Source organism: Eptesicus fuscus, chromosome 22 (assembly GCF_027574615.1).
Source record: "Eptesicus fuscus isolate TK198812 chromosome 22, DD_ASM_mEF_20220401, whole genome shotgun sequence".
In the NCBI taxonomy this organism is placed as follows: domain Eukaryota; kingdom Metazoa; phylum Chordata; class Mammalia; order Chiroptera; family Vespertilionidae; genus Eptesicus; species Eptesicus fuscus.
Genome location: NC_072494.1, coordinates 34811050 through 34832684, shown reverse-complemented (window position 1 = coordinate 34832684; position 21635 = coordinate 34811050). Strand labels below are relative to the sequence as shown.

The following is a 21635-nucleotide window of genomic DNA, read 5'->3' as shown; positions in this document are numbered from 1 at the left end:
GCGGCCGCCGATCACTGCTGTCGTCTGTGGGAACTTCGGAGACGCTGGTTTCCAGACTCGGTGAGGCTCCGCAGCCTCTGTCCCGCAGCCTCTTTGGTGGGGCGTCTTTATCTTATCGACTAAAAGCCCCAGGAATAGAAAGTTTTCCACTGGGGCCGGGGGAGGGGAGGACCTCATCTGGGAAGGAGGGGGCATCGCTCAGGCGGGGCTGTGCCGGCCGAGGCCCAGGTGCCTGTGGCTTCCTGGGAGGAGCAGCGAGGCTGGGCTGATCGGAGCAGAGCCTCGGTCACACGAGGGCCCGAGCCCCCCCCCGGGGCGGTGACTGCCCCACTCGTCCCTCCCCCGTGGACACCAGGCCTAGAGAGAAGCGGTTGACCTCCCGCGGCTGGGATGACAGAGGGCCGGGAGCAGGGGGCGGCCACTGCCTGCTTCGGAACCGTCACCGCCAGGCTCCAGCGGCTCTTCCGCAGGCTCCCTAAGGGCCACTTGGGATCAGAAAAGCTCCAGGTCCTGCAGAGGGTCCCCCACGAGGCCAGGCTGGCTCGCGGTAGGTCCACGTCACTCCAGCTGGGGGGTGCTCAGGGGCTGCGGGGGTTCTGTGGCCTCCCCCACGGGGACGGGAGCGCGGCAGCCTGGTATTCCGTGCTGAGCTCAGCACCACTCCGAGGCCCCGCTGGCTCCCCGGGGCGCCAGGGCTGCCACCCCGACAGGTTTAGGTGGAGCAGGCAGACCTGAAGGACATGGTCCCCCCTATTTCAGAGGCCCATGTTGGCCACGGGGTCTAACAGCCTTTCCTTGGCTGAGAATTAGGGCCACGGAGTCCTCTTCACCTGGGTTGCTGAGCTGGTGGAAGTTTCCCGTCGGCCCCTCCTGTGGCTCTGAGGGGCATCGGCTGCCAAGGACCTGGGGGCACGATGTGTTCGAGGCAAAGGCTTCTCCCCTGCAGGGCTCGGGGCGGTGCCTGGGGGACGGGCTGCATGGGCCGGAGACGGCGGCGGGCACAGCTGGACAGGAGCCCCAGCCTCGGGCCGTGGCTGGGCCAAGTTTCCTTCCCTGAGCACCAATCAGGGTGAGAGCAGTCCTTGCTCGGGGAAGGGTAACGGGACAGTGTGGGCTGCGTGAAGATGCGGAGAGACGGCAGTAATTCACATTTTCATAGAATTTGGGTCCTTCTGCTCCGCGTGGTCTAAGGAAGGAGCCGGGCCACCAGGAGCCCTGCTGGGGCAGCTCCGGGTCCAGGGTCCGAGCACCTGCCTCCCAGCCTAGGATTCCTCCTAAGCATCACGCGGCACACGCACCTTATCTTCCTCCGCGCACCTTCTGCTGAAGATGCAGAGCACGGGCGTTTGTTTGCTTGTTTTTAATATCGTGTGTTCCAGCCCTGGCCGGTTTGGCTCAGTGGGTAGAGCATCAGCCTGTGGTCCGAAGGGTCCCGGGTTAAATTCTGGTCAAGGTCACGTACCTCGTTTGCAGGCTCCTTCCCGGCCTGGGCCTTGGTTGGGGTGCGTGCAGGAGGCAACCAATCAATGTGTTTCTCTCACATCGATATTTCTCTGTCTTTCCCTCTCTCTTCCACTGTCTCTGAAAATCAATGGAAAATACCATCCGGTGAGGATTTAAAATATATATATATATTTTTTAAATATATTTTAAAATACATACACACACACACACACACACACACACACACACACATATACATATAGTGTATTCCCTCTAGATCGCTGTATGGTAGGGGGGAAGGATTTGCTACTTCACAGACGAGGCAGCTCAGAGAAGGCAGGCACCTTGCTAAGGGTCAGAGCTGCCCAACCCGCCTGGATTCTATTCATCCTACTGACCTTCAGCTGCTTCCCTCTGATGGCCGATCGTTGGAGCCCATCAGCGTTCCTCAGGCTCCGGCCCCACGTCTCCACTCTGCTCTCACACCCATTCAGGAGTGGGTGGGCCTCCGGGTGGCCTCAGCACTGAGCCTTAGGGATGGAATTAAATTGAAAAGTCATCTCTGGGCTAAGCTGCTGAAAGCAGAGTTTAAAAGAGAATTTGCTCTTGACTAGGGAAAAGATAAGTTTTCCGATTAAGGTTTTACCTCTCGAGAAGTGGGGATTTTAATGCAACTAGACCTAACCCCAATACTCTTTAGCCAGCCTGAATAATTTATATTCCTCACTAGCCTCATAGACACCGCGACCCTCACTCAGAAGCCAGCTGGAGACTGAGTTCCTGGATTTAAATGCTCACTAGTATCTTCATGTCCCCCTTCCGTCCCGCCTCCCCCTGAAGAATTATTCAACAGATCACTTCCTTGCTCCTTGGCTATTCAGCCCAAGGAGCTATGGATTTAATAAAATCAATCAGGCCCGCAGTGGCAGCATTAAGGTCAGGGTTTGTACTGCGCTGCAGCTAAGATGTCTCGTTTGACTTGTGTTAGCGTGCGGACTTAATTGATGGGAAGAGGAGGGGGAAGATGGTGCTTGGAGAGGACGGAGCGGAAGACTGTGGACTGAATTCTAGAGTAGCTCCTCTTGCTTGCAGGGCTGCGTGAGCGACCTGTGGTGGGGGCTTTAAGGAAACAGGCTTGGAGCCGGGACGGCAGAGTCTGGATCTTGGATTTCTGGCTGGAGGGCCTTCCTTGCACAGATTAACCTCTCTGAGCCTCGGTTTCTCCCAGTAGAAATGGGGAAGGAATGCCAACCTCCAGCTGGCGTCACGTGGGTCAAGCTGGTGGTGTATGGCTGTAAACCACTAGACAGGAGGCCTGTCACACAGAGGCCCCTCATTGGATGCGGCTGCTGTATGATGCTCCCAGAAATACTTCTAACAAGTGCTCCGAGGGGGTCATCTGTGCAAGCCCCCGGTTGGCTGTCGGCTCTTCCATTGCACCTGGGCCTGGGCGGGCTGCCTGCATCTCAGGGAAAGAGAGAGGGTGTGAAGGTTGCCCGGCCGAGGTGGAGGGCGGGGCGTGAAACGCCTAAAGCCACTCCCTGGGAAAGTTCCTGTCATCGAGTTGACTGCTCCCCTTAATTAGCAGGCCGGGCTAGATCAGCCCACCGGGCACCATTAGGCGCTAAGCAAGCATGCTGCCAGGGCACAAGTCATGTGTCATTTCAAAAGGCTGCTTGGGGGTCAGCCGGAAGCAGGTCTGGGTCTCCCCCGAAGTCTCCGGCGGCCCTGGCCACAGGGATACGGCTGTGAAGGAACCTCTGTGTGTCTCCTGCAGGGAGAGCCCCAGACGTCATCTATTTACTTTCCTTCTCGCGGCAAAAAGCTCTCTCTCCACCGGGTTGGTGGGTGTTGGGCTGTTGATCTGCACTTTGAATGCAAGTGACATCAAAGCAGTTGTGGACAAACCAGTTGGCCGCCGCCGCCTGGCCGCCCCATGAAGGGCTGAACCTGTCTGCTCCGGGCCTCCTGTGACCTCCTGGCACACCTGCGCGCATGCACCTGTGCGTGCGTCCACATGGCACGCCTGTCTGAGGCTCCGCCGCCGGCCTGCGTCTGCAAATGCCCCAGCAGGACTTCTCGCAAACCCATTTGGCTGCCCTTAAGTGTGGAGTCTGTGGGATGGCACCAGAAACATACTCCAGGTTCGCCAGAGGCTAGGCGCCCCCTTGGCAACCCTCTCAGAGATGGTGTTTGCTTTAAACGTAAAAGCAAAAACAAACAAACACATCCGCAAGCTTCTCATTCCACGCCTGCCCCCTCACACCTCGGATCAGGTCCTGTTCTCTGGCAGCTGCCCGGGCTCCTCCTCCGTCTTCTCAGGGGCCCAGGCAGGGGGCACAGGCCCGAGCCCAGAGGTAGGGGACCCCACCTGCTTTGTGTCTCTTACACCCAGAGCCGAGTGACACATGCCTGGAGGAGGCAGACGCCCCTCCTACGCCGACCTGAGCCGAGAAGGCATCTGGTGGCCCCACGCTGACGCTGGACACCAGGGCCGTCGCTGTCTGTTCAATCCCCTGAAACACAACTGTATACAATGTTCCCAAACGTTTTTTTCTTTTCTTGTGATGCTCTGGCAATAGGATTTACTTATTTTTTTCTGGGGTGGCAATTAAAGTAGGACATATCTATGTTGGGGAAAATATGTGTGTGTATATATATATATATATTCCTTTCGTACCTGTTTCTGTTGCAAAGTCTCCGGGTAGAACTGACTGTCCTTCGGAACAGCTTGACTTAGTGGGCCTCGGTGAATCCGTGTGGAAGGAAGCCTGCATGCACGCGTGGAAAATGGACTAGTAAGTGGGTAGGCGGGAAGAAAAGAGACATAACGATATAGAAAGGTTTAATGATCCCTCTTTGTGTCTCTGAGTTTGTGTGTTCTATGAACGCACATACTGTAATGGCCCCCGTCCAAAAACTGTGCCACGTTTTTGCACTTCAGTCTGAACGGCCACAACTTGGACCTTTCCAGATAGGAGGTCAGAGGGTCCAGGTGACCAGTCTCCAGATAGTTGCATGTGAGGATTTGGCTTTCCCACCCTGAGAATCCACCTCAAATCATTTCTTCTTACATTTTCCCAAAGTCCATTGCCTTCACCCATTATTGACCAAGGCGGGATTCTCGGGGATGCCCGTGGTGTCGCCCCAAGGCCTGCAGACGCCCACCTCGCTCTTCTCCATGCACAGCTGCTGCTCCTCAGCGCTGTCGTCAGCAAAGTGGGCTGCAGGAGGTCGTAGAGCTGATGGGAAATGGGGGCACATCCCTTTAAGGTGCCTAAAGCATCCCTGGGAAGCAGTGCATATAAAAGAATAACGCCCCCATAATTCAGTCAGCCAAAAGAGGAATTAAAGTATCTATTTTCCAATATAAATATATCCTACGGTATTTTAATTGAAAATTAAAAAGTATTGCTGTTGTAAAAAAAAAGGCCAAATCCATTTTGAAGCAGAGTTCATTTTAGACAACTCTGGGAATGATGGTTAAGCGGAATGTAAATGTTATAAACGTTGGAAGTGTAAATAATACCATGAAAAACGCACATGCAGACGTGCACAGGCCAGGGCGGGGGCATGCACCCCCGGAGGACAAAGTGGTGTGAAACTGACCACGTGGGCAAGGTGCTCTGGGGTCAGGCCCTGTTCCCGCCTCACTGGGCACAGGGCGGGCACTGCCTGCCGTGCCCCTCACTTCCTGTATCTCTGTCTCAACTCGCTGTGAACTGTTCTGACCTCCCTCCCTCCCTCCCTCCCTCCCTCCGCCTGCCCCTCCCCAAACCTCCCCACCCAGCACAGCCGCCTGGCCTGGCCGCAGTGCCTTCCTTTTGTTGGTTCTTTCAGCCCAGGGATGATTAATGGGCCTGCCCGAGGGGCACACCCACCCACACCCACCCACCCGGGGCAGGATGGTGCCTCCGCGGCCAGCCAGCCGAGTCCTTGGGAAGCGGGTGCAGGGGCACATCCAGCCTGCCTGGTAGTGTGGCCAGAAGCCAGTCCGGAATGAACACGTGGTGCGTTAGACCCAGCGACCACGTGCAGGACCTACCCCTGCGGAACAAACCGTCACTCAGAAGAGCTCGTGAACCCCACCCAGCTGTGCCACACCCAAAACCGATTCGGTCATTTGGGGAGCGGGTGGGGACCAGGATCTTGGGGTGGCCTCGGGTCCTCCTCCAACCAGCACCGACCCCCCTCTCCAGCACCTTCTCACCTCAGTGTGCCTGCCCCGGGGAGCCAGCTTCCCGGAAGGACCTCCCGTCCAGCCCTCTCCTTTACCCCTGACCCTGACCTGCGCATGTTCAGGTGCATTCCTCCTGGCTGTTCGCACAGAGACAAACCGCCCAGGGCATCCAGCTGCCCCCCTTTCCTGTCCATGGGGGCCGGCAATCTGACCGAAGACAAGGGCCTGTCTGGGCCTCTCCTCTACCACTACGTCTGCCCTTCCTGTGGCTGTCTGGCTTGCTTTCTGGCACATTCTGTGAGGTGTGTGTGTGTGTGTGTGTGTGTTGGGGTTGTGCGTGGGAGGGAGCAGTGCATGCTCCGTGCCCTCTAGGCAGGCTGGGGGTGCTGAGTGCCCTCAGGGGTGGCCTGTCCCCTAAATTAAGGAATCACAGGACACGGTCTCAGGAGGGCCAGGTTCGGGCTCCTTCCTGGAGATGCAGGTGTCCTGGGCTGGCTGCCCGACCCAAGAGTGGGGACTTCCCACCACCTGCCGCCGGCCTCACTCCGAGTTTAACCAGGAGGACGAAAACTGTATAGCGGGCGTTGATGTTGGCAATGGCTTGCAGACCCCCAAGCTTGACACGTCCCAGTCTCTACCTTCCCCCTCGCCAACACCGCCCATTCTCTGCTGTCTCTGCCTTAGTCCTCCGGGCCCATCCAAGGAAGGGCTGGAGGGAGGAAGGAACAGGGAGGAGGAACTTTAAATGAGAAACGAAGTTGTGCGATTCTTCGTCACTTAACACATTAGACAAGGACTCAAAAGTTGAGAGGCTTTTACGCATTCCATGCTGCGTCAACAGAAAGCTGGGTACCCAGACTCAGGAGTCCCTTAGTTGAAAAGAACAGCTACCATTCATTCATTCACTTATTCATTCATTATTTATTTTTCTATCGATTTTTTAGTGAGAGTGGAAAGGAGGGAGAGGAGGGGAGAGAGAGAGAGAAACATCAATTGGTTGCCTCCTGCATGTGCCTAGACAGAGGCCAGGGACGAACCTGCAACTAAAGTACACGCCCTTGGCTGGGAATCAAACGCGTAACCCTTTGGTCTGTGAGCCAACACTAACCACTGCGCACACTGGCCAGGACAGCTGCCATTCACTGAGCACTTGCTATGTGCAGGCACTGCTGGATACTTCCCATATATTCCAGTTTTGGCAGCAAATCGGCGGGCCAGGTAGATATTACTTCCGCTTGGCAGATGAAGAAAATTGGGGCTGAATAAAGTCCACATTTTGCTGAGGTTACGTAAATGGCCCAAGCCCACCTCAGACCCAGTTAGGAGCAGGGCTTGGGTTCCAACCCTGACCTGGGTGTGACTCTGGAGGCCACGTTCAGCCCACTCCCCGGCTCTTGAGTAAGAGCTGCTTCCTAGTGACCGGGCCTCTCCAACCCCGGGCAGGGCCCAGGGCACAGGCTGGGGATGGGTGGACCTCAGAACTGCAGCCGTGGGGACGAGGAGGCCGGGTGACAGGGAGGGGGTGCTCCTGGCCCGGGGAGCAGGCAGGGTGGAGCTGCAGGCTGACTGTGCCCTGGGGCAGCCGGGGTGCGCAGGCCGATGGAGGGGCCCTGGCAGTGCCCGAGTGGCCACCGCTGGCCTCAAGAATGTGTGAGAAGGGAGCCAAGGCTGCGGCCAGAGACTGAGGACTGTCCCCTCGACGTGCTGTGCTCAGGAGGCCCCGGGCAACCTCCTCCTGCTTGGAAAACACTGTGATGATGTCACTTCCCAGGGCACATGGTTTTTGTTGTGGTTTGTTTCGGATTTCTCTGTGGTGCCTAAGAACAAAGTTACTTTAGAACTAGAAGCTGCTATTTGTGTGCTTTGCTTGGGAGCGATTAGCTGGGGGAGGTGATGAGACTATGGATTACCCGCCAGGAGCTGGGGGAGGGGGTGGTGGTAATAGCTGAGTAGAAGTGGGGGGGGGGGGAGGCCTGAAACCTGGGGCCTCCGTGCTCCCAGCCTTCCCTGTGTGGTTTACACCAAGAACCCTTTCATGCTCATGGCCGCCCTGGGAACTGCTGTTACTCCCCCTTTACAGCGGAGGAAATTAATGGTCAGAGACGTTCAGTGACCTCCCCAAGTCCAGGGAGTTGGTTAACAGTGACTGGGGCCAGGCCTTCCTCAGAGCAAATCCTCCCCCCGCCTTTATCCTCCCCCCATCCTCCCCCCATCCTCCCAGCATCCTTTTCCCACCCTCCCCCACCCTCCCCCCATCCTCCCAGCATCCTTTTCCCACCCTCTCCCACCCTCCCCCATCCTCCTCCCCTTCCCCGAGTGTGGCCAGGCCCTGAAGGAGTGTGGCCAGGCCCTGAAGGAGGGCTTCGGCAGGGGTCAGGGCTGCTCTGAGGTTGCCCTTCTGCACAGGGGCCCTCGGTGCCCAGAGAACGGGTGCGGGGCTCCTGGATTCGGAGGCCGCCCTCAGGCCTCACAGTGGCGCTGGCCATGCCGGTGAGAAGCTGCTCTCAGGGGCCGGGGAGCGACCATCGCCGGGGAGGCCTGTGGGCCTGCTGTCCGCCAGGCTCGTCTCCTGGGTGCCCCCACCTTCACCCGCCTTTGCTCCAGCTGGTGGGGAGGCGGGCGCTTCAGGGGAAGGCTCCACGTTGTCTCAGGATCTTGCCTGCAGGTCTGGGGTGAAAGGGCCTTAAGGGCTCCTTATCAGTGGAATGTCTTATCAATGAAAATCCGCCTCTCAGGTTATGCAGCAGCGTGTGTGCCTGTGAGTGTGTGTGTGTCTGTGTGCATGTGAGTGTGTGTATGTGTGTGTATTTGTGTGTGTGTGTGTGTTTCTGTGTGTGTGTTTCGGTGTGCGTGTGTGTATCTGTCAGCCTGTGAGTGTGTGTATGTATCTCTCTGTGTATCTGTGTGTGTGCGCGTGTGTATGTGCGGTGTGTGTGTGTGCATGTGAGTGTGTGTATTTGTGTGCATGTGTGTGTCTGTGTGTGTGTTTTATGGCTTGTGGCAATTGGGGTGGAGCAGGAACTAACCTGGGCAGCCCTGGGGATTAGGAGGAGCTTTGTTGAGTCTGCGTTTTGGAAAAACAATTCCTCGCACAGTTGGTTCCGTCTGCTGGGTCCGCCTTCTCTGGGCTGAAGAGGAAGAAGGAGCGCCATCTCTGCGCATTGGTTGCCGGGACCTCTGGGCCTGACCCCCTCGTTCCAGATGGTGACTGATGGTGACAGGCGGGGACTGAGGATGTCAGGAGCAGCGCTGGTGGAGGAGGCGGGTGTCCGGGCCTCAGCCCCACGCTCCCTGGCCGCCTCCTCTGCCCGTCTGCTGCTGGTCTCCAGGTTACTGGTCTCCAGGTTACTGGTTCCGTGAGAAACCCCTTCTGCTTGGGCCTAAGGGCACGGGTGCCCAGTATGGCCCAGGCTCTGTGTTGTGGGTTGAATTGTGCCCCACCCCAACATAGGTTGACATCCTAATCGCCTAAGGGCCTCAGGATGGGGCCTCATTTGGAAATAGGGAGGCTGCAGGTGCAATCAGTTAAGCAGGTGGTCCCTAATCCAATATGACTGTTGTCCTTACGAGAAGATGGCCATGAGAAGACTGGACACAGGGAGGAGGCCAGGCGAAGACTGGACACAGGGAGAAGGCCATGTGAAGACTGGACACAGGGAGGAAGCCAGGCGAAGACAGCGGCAGAGACCGGGGAGGTGCAGCTACAAGCCAGGGGATGCTCTGGGCTGCCCGAAACAAAAGCCAGGAAGAGGCGGGAAGGGGTCCTCGCTAGGGGTTCCGGAGGGGGCGTGGCCCCGCCAAGCTGATTCAGACTTCTAGCCTCCGAGCTGAGACAGCAGTTTGCAGTGTTCAGCTGCCCTGTCCGTGGTGCTTTGTTTTAGCAGCTGGAAAGCCCACCCTCTCCGTCCGGGCTCCTGGTTCCTTCCCTGGAGAAGGCCCTCTGTGGTTTGCCTTCTTCCTCCTCACAGCCGGCCCCTTCTCTTCCACAGGCCCCTCTTCCCACACCCCAAAGCACGTTTATTCCTCCAGCACCCCTGGGACTGGAGACAGGGCCTGCGCTGGAGGGAAGGCTGAGCGGGAGGGGTAGTTCTGTTTGTAGACGGCAGTGCCAGGGTGAAGACATGCCAGTTCTCCCGAAGACACTGCAGCTAGAACGTCGGAGTGGCACTCCCTAACCCTTTGCTGCCTCGGGTTGGGAGGTCCTCATCCTGTCTATTCTGCGATGTCTCGGCTCCTGTCTCCCCTTGGCCCCTGCCACGAGGGAGTGGGAGTCACCTGGGGTCTGGTTCATTCTCTAAGCTCCCCGAGCCTCCTGTGCCGTGAAGCCGACCTGACAGCTGTGGCCGGCAGGCACTGTGTCCCCGGAACAGGCCTCCTCGATCTGGGCCCTGCTTCAGGGTCTCCCTCACTAGTTACCTTTGCCCGTGTGTGTCTGCCCGGCTAGCCAGAGGCCCTGGCGTCCCGTCTTATTCATCTCCCCCCTCATGCGAGCACCGGGCACGGGAAGTCTGTGCTCAGGACGTGGAAGCTGCTGCCCAGGGAAGGCTGAGCCCGTCCTGGGCCTGTAGGCCCTGCACCACCAAGTCCCCGTCTCTCTCCTCGCCCAGATCGAGCAGCAGCCGCCGGGGCTGTGGAGCACATGGAAGCCAGGGCCGGGTTGGCTTAACAGCACCTTGAGATGAGCTGCCTTGAGGGAGAGGACCTGCGGGGTGTAAGCACTGGGTCCCAGGAGGACACAGCCCTGCCTTTGGAACCTCCTGCGGGGCCTGTGGGCTTGCTGCTGTGGCTGGGGACAGGCACGCTGGCTCTGACTTCACCTCCGTCGGCCTGAGCGTGGCAGGCCCAGGGGCCAGGAGCTATCAGATGTGCTGCAGTGGTTTGCTCCAGGCTGTGGGTACACGGTCTGATGGACCCAAGTCTTTGGTGCTCAAAGGGGCTTTCCTAAAACCCGGAAACACTCCTCCCGGGATCTCCTGTTTCCTAGCTCCATCCAGCCCAGCAGCGAGGCCTGTAAAAAACAATCGTCCTGAGGTTTCGGTGCTTTTTGCACAGGGTGTGTGTGTCAGAGAGTGACGGGGTCGGGGAGGGAGGGAAGGAGAGGAGAGGGAAACTGAGAATCAGAGGGAGCGCCTGTGTCCTCGACCGGGACCGGCCGACAGCACAGCTGCTGAAGGAGGGGGCTGGGGGACCTCCGCCCCTCCCAAGACGCTTTCCCATCTGTGAGGTGGTGGCAGCGCTTGCTTGCTAGAAAGCTGGGGGAGCTTCCAGTCCTCCCTCCTCCCCATTCCCACTTCTGGGCACCCCGGAGCATTCTTCCTGCTTAGAGCGCAGCCAGAGCGGCACAGGCGCGTCCCAGGAGCGGGGCCTGAACAACGCCACTCCGTGCGGCTCTGGCCTCCGTGCTGCCTTATCCAAGCCCTGGCGATTCTGGGCCCTGCGGAAGGGGGACTTGCACATCCCCGTGTGCCCTTCACCCACCTGGGGTGAGGCTGTCCTTGTGCCAGGCAGAGATCGCCCACGGGGACCCAGAAACGCATGTGGGTGCGCGCAGGTGGAGGGTGCATGCCCAGAGAGCTGGCTTCACCCATTCTGGCTCTGGGTGAGAGGACAGCTTCCCGGAGGAGAGTCAGGAGGCCTAGAATGAAGGTGGGGACGTCGTGGGCCTCGCTTTCAGGCCTGAGGGTGATGAGCAGTTTCATCTGCCGCCCCAGAAGGAGTAGCGAGCTTCAGAAGGTTGAGTCAGGTCGGAGGATTCCGGAAGCTCTGCGTGTCCCTGCATTTGTCAGGGGGCTCCCCTGCAGACTTCAGTGGCAAGCCTGAGTGAACAAGGTGCTTATCTTGGGGGGTAATTGGGAAGGGGGCAGCTGGGGAATGTGAGGGTCTCATTCCTGAACGCTCCAAAAGAGTGGGAAGAAGAGACCCATCCTCACCCCAAGATAGAGTGTGTGTGATGCTTTAAAAACAAAGGAAAAGTGTTGGGAGCCTAAGCCCTTATGAATCAAAAGTTGTCTCCTAGTGCTGGCCGGTGTGGCTCAGTGGTTGAGTGTCGACCCATGAACCCTGAGGTCATGGTTCCATTCCCCGTCAGGGAACATACTGGGTTGGGGCCTCGATCCCATGCAGGAGGCAGCCAATCAATGATTCTCTCTCATCACTGATGTTTCTGTCCCTCTCTCCCTCTCCCTTCCTCTCTGAAATCAGTTTTAAAAAATCTATATTTTAAAAAGTTGTCCTCTCGTGACCAGGTTATCCCAACAAGTCCAGGCTCTTGAGTTGCCTACCACAAGCCCTGCCCCCTCCAGCCAGGCCCCCGCCCTGTAACTTGACCTCCCTTCTGCCTTGAAGATCCTGGAAGCTACCAGCTCTGCCACGTGCTGTGTGCCATTGGGCACCTCCCTTTACCTCTCTGGGCCTCGGATTTCCCAAGGCTCATGAAGTCCTGCTTCCATGGAAGTGAACACTGTCTGTGAACCGTGTGCTTTCGGCCCTGAAGCACCTGATGTGGGATGCGGTCTGGAGGCTGCGTCTGCTGGGTTAGAGAAGCCATGCCCACATTTCTCGACGGGGCAGGTCAGAGACAGGTAGCAGCCTTTCCTGCTGCTGACGACAATGCCTTGGTGTTTGGACGCACTTGTAATCCGTGAAGACCTGTTCTCCCCTAAAACTAGAGACATCCTGTGCCCTGGGCGGGGCTGCTATGGCCTATATTTCACAGACGGGCAAAATGAGGCCCAGAGGAGTTAGGCCCTTCTCCAAGGATCCATGGTCCCTGGAGACCAAATTAATGTAAATTAGTGTAAATTAATGTGAATTAGTACAGATTAATGTATATTCGTAGAAAGATGATCTGACCTTGGGAAAGTCATTAACATCCCTAAGCCCCAGGTTTTTTGTCTGTAAAGTGATGATAATAATGATTGCAGGGTCACACAAAGTAATAGAGGCCAAGACATCGGCATACTTGGTTTTATTGTGCTCCGCTTTATTGCTCTTCATGGATATTGTGGTGTTTACAAATTGATGTTTTGTGGCAAACCTGCCTGAGCAAGTCCATCGGTGCATCTGTCCCCTCCGTGTCTCTGCGTCACATTTTGGTAATCCTCTCAGTAGGTGGTGTGACTTGCTTTATTGCAATATTCACTTTATTGCATTGATCTGGAACCAGACGTGCAGGATCTCCGAGGTAGCACTGGTTAATGTTCGCCATTTGTGATGGCGTGGAGCGCAGGGCCTCATTCTCAGGGTGTTCTCCCACCCTCCACTTCTCTCTCTCTCGTGCCTTTCCCTCTTGGAGCTAGATGCAGTCCCCCAAGGTTTTTCTCGGGAAGCCTGGCCCCTGACCCCCCCCCCTTGTTTCTTCCCTCCAGACTGTAAATTCACCTGCCACCCAGAGTGCCGCCACCTGATCCAGCTGGACTGCAGTCAGCAGCAAGGCCCGCTCCGGGACAGACCTTCTCCGGAATGCACCCTCACGCCGACCTCTGGCCAGGTAGGCAGCAAAGCTGGGGCGCCAGGCTGGCAACAGCTTTCGCAGGAGCTCTGGTGAGCAGGAGGGGCCATGAGTATTGCACATGTGCCAGATGTTGGGGTCCCCTTCTGGCCAGATGGGGTTCACAGACACACATTCTGATTCTGCATCCAGTTCTGATGTGTGGGTGTGTTTCCCCACCTCCCCCCGCCCACACATACACACACACCACCAAAGCAATTCTCTGAAACCAGATGGATGTCTCACAGTTCAGCTTCACTCTCTGCGCCCCCTCACCTTCAGATGCCCATTGCAAGTCCAGGTGGTCCCCTGGGCTTCTGACCTGCCGGCTGTAGATTGGAGGTTCCCACATCTCCTTCTTTGGGGTTGATTGATTTGCTAGAGCGGCTTGCAGAACACAGAAACACGTTACTTAGCAGATTGTTATAAAAAGATACTGAAAGGTTAAAGTTGGTGATGCAAGGGCAGGCTTAATAGCCGTCTCGGACAGTGAAATAAAGAAAAATTGAATTTATTTAAGGAAAAGGGGATAGGGATGGGGATATCCAAAGGGAAGAGCTACCCAGCACTGAGCCAAAGGGTATTGGGTCCATAGATGACGGCAAAAATACACTTAGGACAGTGAAACAAGGAAGGGCCTAGAAGAAGCAGCAGGAGAACCTAGGCTGGGCTGCTCTGGCTCAGGGAACCTGCCTTGAAGACAGGTTCAGGGGGTTAGCCCGGGACGAGCTGCCACTGCCCATTGCTCCCCTGGGTGCAAGTCTCATTGGGTCCCTTAGGGTTAGGGGAGTTGTGCCTGTGTGGGAAGGAGAGGGGAAGGGAATGCCAGGGCATGCTCCTTGGAGGGAGAGCGCACACTGGGTCCCTCGTCCTAAGAGTATCTCTCTCCCTTGAAGGTGAAAATCCTACGGGAGGTCTTGGGGGAGGGTCTCAATAGAATATTCATCAGCTTTCCGGGTGTGCTTTTTTAGGTCGTGGTCTCCACTGATTGGCTGGTGCCAGGGCAGGGTCATTAGTCAGTGTAGCTGGTCCTGAGGCAGCCAGGGCGGCACTTGTCTGGTTTTGCTGCTTTTCTGAGCCTGGAGCTGAAATACAACTGAGGCCTAGATGTTATCTTCAGGGAGGAAAAGGTCAGGGCGTCTAAATCGCCCGACCTGCCATATGAAAGATCAGGGGTCCAAACCGCATGACCAGTGAGTGTAATGTTTTGGGTGGATTTCTGGGGTCTCTGTTCTGTTCCATTGATCTAGATGCCTGTTCTTGTGCAAGTACCTTGCTTTGTAGTATAATTTGATATCTGGTATTGTGATTCCTCCAACTGTGTTCTTCTTTCTCAAGATTGCTGCAGCTATTTGGGGTCTTTTTTGGTTCTATATAAATTTTTGGAGTATTTGCTCTAGATCTGTGAAATATGCCGTTGGTATTTTAATAAGGATTGAATTGGATCTGTAGATTGCTTTGAGCAGTATGGACATTTTAATGATGTTAATTCTACCAATCCATGAACATGTTATAATTTTCCACTTGTTTGTATCTTCCTCTATCTCTTTTCCAATGTCCTGTAGTTTTCCACGTACAAGTCTTTTACCTCCTTGGTTAAGTTTATTCCTAAGCATCTTAATTTTTTTTGTTGCAATGGTAAATGGGATTATTTTTTTGGTTTCTCTTTCTGAGAATTTATTATTGGTGTGTAAAAATGCCATCGATTTCTGGGTGTTCATTTTGTATCCTAATATTGCCAAATTTCTTTATTAAATCTAGTCATTTTTTGGTGGAGTCTTTAGGGTTTTCTATGTACAATAACCTGTCACCTGCGAATAATGAGAGTTTTACTTCTTCCTTTCCAATTTGGATGCCTTTTATATCTTCTTGTCTGATCGCTGTGGCTAGGACTTTCAGTACTATCCTATATAATAAAAGCCTAATATGCTAAGTGTCCGGTCGACCAGTCAGCTGTTCACAATCAAAGTGAAATATGCTAAGGTTGCTCAACCGCTTGCTATGACTTGCACTGACTACCAGGGGGCAGACGCTCTGAGCAGTAGGTTAGCTTACTGCTGGGGTCGGCCGATCAGGACTGAGCAAGACAAGCCAGACACGGCCTGGAGCCCTTCTGCAGTCCCTCCCCAGATGGCCAACCTCCCACGTCCCTCCCTGCCCTGATCGTGCACTCGTGGGGTCCCTAGGCCTGGCCTGTGCCCTCTTGCAATCCAGGACCCCTCAGGGGATGTCAGAAAGCTGGTTTTGACTCGATCCCACAGGCCAGGCCGAGGGACCCCACTGGTGCACGAATTCGTGTACTGGGCCTCTAGTATTGAATAGGAGTGGTAAAAGCAGACATCCCTGTCTTGTTCTTATTCTTAGAGGAAATGGTTTTGTTTTTGCCCATTGAGTATGATGTTGGCTGTAGGCTTGTCATATATGGCCTTTATTATGTGGAGATATGATCCCTCTATTCCCACATTGCTAAGAGATTTTATAAAAAATGGGTGTTGTATTTTGTTTAATGCTTTTTCTGCATCTATTAATATGACCATATAATTTTTGTCTTTTAATTTGTTTATGTGATGTATCATGCTTATTGATTTGTGGATATTGTACCAGCCTTGCATCCCTGGAATAAGTCCCACTTGGTCATGGTGTATGATCTTTTTAATATATTGCTGGATGCCATTTGCTAATATTTTGTTGAGGATTTTAGCATCTATATTCATCAAGGATATTGGCCTGTAGTTCTCTTTCTTTGTAGTGGCTTCATCTGGTTTTGGAATTAGGATAATGCTGGCCTCATAAAAAGAGCGTGGAAGTATTTCTTCCTTTTGGATTTTTTGGAATAGTTTGAGGGGGATAGGTGTTAGTTGTTCTTTAAAGGTTTGGTAAAACTTCCCTGTGAAGCCATCCAGACCAGAGCTTTTGTTGTTTGCTTGGATTTTTAAATTATTATTATTATTACTTATTGTGTTTTCTCAGTTGTTATTGGCCTATTTAGGTTTTCTGATTCTTTCTGATTCAGTTTTGGAAGATTGTATTTTTTTTTTTTTTTTTTTAGGAATTTGTCCATTTCGCCCAGTTGTCCAGTTTGTTGGCATATAGTTAGTTGTTCATAGTATTTTCTTACAATCCTTTGTATTTCTGTGGTAACAGTTGTTACTCCACCACTTTCTTTTCTGATATTATTTATTTGGCTCCTCTCGCTCTGTTTCTTGATGAGTCTGGCTAATGGTTCATCAATCTTTTGATGTTATCAAAGAACCAGCTCTTGGTTTCATTGATTTTTTTGTATTTTTTTTTTTTTTAGCCTCTATGTCATTTATTTCTGCTCTAATCTTTATTATTTCCTTCCTTCTACTTACTTTGGGCTTTTCTTGTTGTTCTCTTTTAATTCTTTAAGTTGTAGGGTTAAATAGTTTATTGTTAATTTTTCTTGTTTTTTGAGGTATGCCTGTAGTGCAAGCATGTCAAACTCGGGCCGAGGCATGCAGCCCGCCGGCCACGGGTTTAATATGCTTGCAGTGCTATGAACTTCCCTCTGGGACTCCTTTCACTGTGTCCCATAGATTTGGGGTGGTTGTGTGTTCATATTCATTTGGTTCCAGGACGTTTTTTATTTCTTTCTTGATCTCATTGGTAGCCCATTCATTGTTTAATAACATGCTATTTAGCCTCCATATGTTTGAATGTTTTTCAGTGTTTTTACTGTAGTTTATTTGTAATTTCATTCCATTGTAATCTGAGAAGATACTTGATATGACGTCAGTCTTCTTGAACTTGTAGAGACTTGTTTTGTGTCCCAGTGTGTTGTCTATCTTTGAGAATGACCCATGTGCACTTGAGAAGAATGTGTATCCTGCTGCTTTGGGGTGAAAGGTTCTATAAATGTCAGTTAAATCCATCTGATCCAATGTGTCATTTAGAGTCTCTATTTCCTTGTTACATTTTTGTCTGGAAGATTTATCCAGTGAAGTCAGCGGGGTGTTAAAGTCCCCTACCATGACTGTATTGCTGTCTACCTCTCTGTTAAAGTCCTCTGGAAGCTGTTTTACATATTTAGATAGATGCTCCTCTGTTGGATGCATATATGTTTACCAGGGTTATATGCTCGTGTTGGATTGATCCCTTTAGTATTTTGTGGTGACCTTTACTGTCTCTTGTGATGTCCTTCATTTTGAAGTCTATTTTGTCAGATATGATTATTGCTACCCCAACTTTTTTGTTGTTGTTGTTTTCATTTGCATGGAAGATTTTTTTTTCCATCCCTTCCTCTCATCCTGTGTGAGTCTTTTGTTCTGAGGTGGGTCTCTGGTAGACAGTATATAATTGGTTCATGTGTTTTTATCCATTCAGCTACCCTATGTCTTTTAATTGGAGCATTTCATCCATTTACATTTAAGGTTATTATTGATAGATACTTATTGCCATTTTAATTCTGTATGCCTGTTTCTTTCTCTCTCTCTCTCTCTCTCTCTCTCTCTCTCTCTCTCTCTCTCCTTGTTATTACAGCAGTCCCTTTAGTATATATATTTTGCAGTGCTGGTATGGTGGTGATAAACTCTGTTAGCCTTTTTTTTTTTTTGGTCTGGGAAGCTCTTTTATTTCACCATCTATTTTGAATGATAGCATTGCTGGATATAGTAAGCTTGCTTTCAGATCCTTGTTTTTCATTACCTTTAATACTTCATGCCATTCCCTTCTGGCTTGTAGAGTTTCTGATGAAAAATCAGGTGTCAGCCTTATGGGAGCTCCTTTGAAGGTGAAAATTGCTATTCTCTTGCTGCCTTTAAGATTCCCTCTTTGTCTTTAATTTTTGGCATTTTAATTATGATGTGTCTGGGCATGGGCCTGTTTTCTTCTTGATTGGGACTCACTCTACCTCCTGAACTTATGTGACTTTTTCCTTCACCAGGTTAGGAAAGTTTTCCGCCATTATTTCTTCAAACATGTTCTCTAGCCCTTGCTCACTTTCTTCCCCTTCTGGTACACCTATTATGAGAATATAGTTATGTTTCATGTTGCCCCACAGCTCCCTTAAGCTGTCCTCCTGTTCTGTAATTGTTTTTTTCTTTTTGTTCCTCTGATTGAGTGATTTTTTTCTACCCTGTCTTCTAATTCACTGACCCGATCATCCACTTCTCCTAATCCACTGTGTATTCCTTCCACTGTGTTCTTTATTAGTGCTATGTCATTCTGCATAGTTACTATATCTTTTCTCATGCTATTGAGCCTCTTTGCCATCATTATTCTGAACTCTATGTCTGATAAATTTCTTATCTCGATTTCATTTAGTTCCTCTTCTGGAGAATTCTATTCTTTCATTTGGGGCTTTTTTTTTTTTTTTTGGCTCCCCATTTTGGCTGCCTGTTGGGTTTGTGTCTGTGTATTAGGTAGATCTGCTACAACTTCCAATCTCTAGTGCAGGACAATGTCAGACGCTGTTTGTGACTGGCCTTGAATACTGTTTGGAGTTATTAGCAATTCACAGCTTATGGCTTCCTCTGCTGGGGCGGTGCCTTTGGAAAGGACCAAGATGTGCTGCACCAGGGTCTGCTTTTCCTAGCCCCAGTCCCTGGATTAGATCAGGCAAAGATTCAAAGCCTCCATTGACCTGCCTCTCCCTGAAGTCCCATTGACGCTCAGAGGTGATTAGTCTCAAGCTATTGACCACAGGGTGAGGCAAGAGGTCTTCCAACGGGGTGGGTCAACTGCCTTCCCCCAGGCAAAAACCACCTGGATAGCAAACGTCTGAGGAGAACGTGAGGGAATGACTCAGCATAGGTAACCGGGATGGAGGCCCTCCAAGCTCCAACACCAGAGCCCCCAACCCTGGGCTCTCCTCAGACAGCTCCAGTCCACTCTGCCCTCTCCCTGTCAGAGTCCAAGATAAGTGGCTTCACTCAAAATTTTGTGTTGGCCCTTTAAGAGGGTGCCTGCATTTTCAAACATCTCTCGCTAGGAGATAGCAACCCTGCTGCTTTTCACAGCCAGATGTTATGTGGGCATCTTTCTCAGTTCTGGTGCTCTGGGCTGGAGACCCAAGCTTGGTATTTAGACCCCAGAGTTCGCAGTGGGAACCACCCCCCCACAGCTGAGCTATCTCTCCTGGACTTCAGCTGCTGTCTATGGGAGCCCTGCCAGCTCTTTCACACCTCTGCCCTTCCTACTTTCTGTCCTTGGGCATCTTTTCTCCAGCTAGTCCTCAGTTGATTTTTCAGGGTGGTTCTTCTGTGTTTTAGTTGTATTTCCAGTTGGGTCCTGGGAGAGTGTCCATGTAGCATCCACTTACTCCACTGCCGTTTTTTAACCCTTTGCACTCGCTTTTTTCTCTATTCCTTTATTCTACTCGGGATTTAATTTTTTAAATACCCCAGATTTTACAAAGCGCAGCAGTAGAATAAAAAACTGGAGTTTCTTTTCATACAAACTTATTTATTTGGATTTTTTTATATTTCAAATTATTGATACATTCAAAGAGTATTTTTAATCTCGATGCTAACTGTGTCGAGTCACACTTGACATCCGAGTGCAAAAGGTTAATCTCCTAGCCCCCATGTTTAGGTAGGATCCCAACGTCACCTCATTAATATGACAAGAGACACCTTGGTTGCTCTCATTACTCAGGAAAGTCCTAGGGTTTTATGAACTCTGTGCCTGAAATGGGGATAAAGACCAAATATATATTTTTGTTATAAATCTCAATATCACACACATACATCTCTTGGAAAGCAAATAGGATGTGTGCTTTCCAAGAGACTGGCAGAGGGGTGTGGAACAGGAACAGTGACACAGAGAAGTCTGCAGTGCCCTGTACAGAGCCCGCTTTGGCCCAGGGCTTTAAGCCAGAGGTGTGGGTATGGGTGAAGGGTGGTGGTCCCAAAGAAGGCTTTTGAAGATCCTTTGAGGCCTTAAAGCCCTGGGGCAGTAGGAATGTGGAGCTGCCAACCAGGCCAGATCAACCTCAGAGGGGCTAGGCAGATAGTTTCCACCTGAGTTAAAGGGCCAGGAAATTGGATGCCCAGTGCAGCTTTTGGTTCTGGACTTGGCCAAGGCACTTGAACCAGATGTGTCTGGACTTTGATGTCTAGCATTTGGAAGGGTTACAGGAGAGCTTTGTATTTATTTTATTTTTTTTTCCTCTTGCATTGAAAAGGCGTTTATTGAGGATCTACAATGTGCCAAGCACCGGTGAGAGTAGGGATAATAAACGATACATCATAGTTTTTATCCTCCGATAGCTTACATTCTGGCACGGGAGGCAGAATGCAACCAAATAGTATATACCGTGATGCATGTTGCCATAAGAATATGAACCAAGTGTTTTGAGTCCACAGTGCAATTGTTTCTATTGGAAATCGGAAAGGAGTTCCGAAAGGAGATGGCATTTGATCTGAGTCTTAACGCCTGAGTCAGAGGTTGCTGGTCAAGGAAGTAAGGAGTGTTCCAGGACACCATCCATGTATTCATTTAACAAGTATGTTTTGGAAAAACAAACACAAATATGTTTTGAATGCTGACCACATACAGACCCAGGAAATCCTGGGACTTAGTGATGGAGGAAACAGATATGACTCCTGCCCTTGCCGTGCTTGCAGTAGAGCAGGGAAGCAAGACTTTAAACAAACAAGCCCCATGTGTGTGAGAGACAGTTCAGATGCTGGATAGCTGCCTATTTCCTGAAGAGACTCTGAGAGAATCTGAGAGAACCTGGGGAACCCGGGATTCGGCCCCCAAGTCCCCAGAATAGCTATCCACATGCTTTTTCGGACCTCGATGCACGTGATCAATGATGCCCAATCATCTGATCCACCCACGGGTGTTTCCTGCCTCTCAGCTATTCCCTCATGCCTTTTTCTCCCACTGAGAAAGCATTACTAGAAAGCAAATAGTAGGATGTGTGTTTTCATAAAAATGATATTGAATCAGTTCTAAAATATGTATTTTAGCCCAACCAGTGTTGCTCATTTGAGCTTTGACCTATGAATCAGGAGGTCATGGTTCAATTCCCAGTCAGAATACATGCCTGGGTTTTGGGCTCGATCCCCAGGGGAGGGGGCGGGGAGGGCGTGCAGGAGGCAACTGATCAATGATTCTCTCTCATCATTGATGTTTCTATCTCTCCCTCTCCCTTCCTCTCTGAAATCAATAAAAATCAATCAATCAAAATACGTATTTTAAAATTCTATGCTCCACAGACTTTGGAATAGTGACTGCGATGGTATGGTCTGAATGTAACCCAGCCTCTTGGGAGGGCCGTGTGCCTAGCTGGAACCTACCCATCCAGGTTGGGGGGCGGGGAGGGCAGAAATAGGAGAAAGCACAGATTTGACTCCCAAAGCCCTGGTGAATGATGCAGATTTTTGCTGAAGGTATTCCTTCGAAGAAGGAAAAGGGAGGTTAATAGCACATCATATAGCAACATTTCCTAATCTTAGTTAAACAACTTTTTACTTTCCCAATTTTCTGTCCCATCTGGAAGCTTCCAAGTCTCTCTTCTTTCTGTTCCCCTTAATTCTACCCATCCCCCAGCCC

The 21635-nt window shown here is 51.8% G+C and overlaps 1 protein-coding gene across 1 annotated transcript in view; it reads left to right on the top strand.

Moving 5' to 3' along the window:
• The window catches only part of RASSF5 (Ras association domain family member 5), a 71218-nt gene that overhangs the window by 11500 nt on the left and 38083 nt on the right, over positions 1-21635 (top strand). The window contains exon 2 of the mRNA XM_054711724.1: positions 12991-13112. Coding sequence (XP_054567699.1) covers positions 12991-13112 — 122 coding nt within the window. The remainder of the gene's footprint in view (positions 1-12990; positions 13113-21635) is intronic.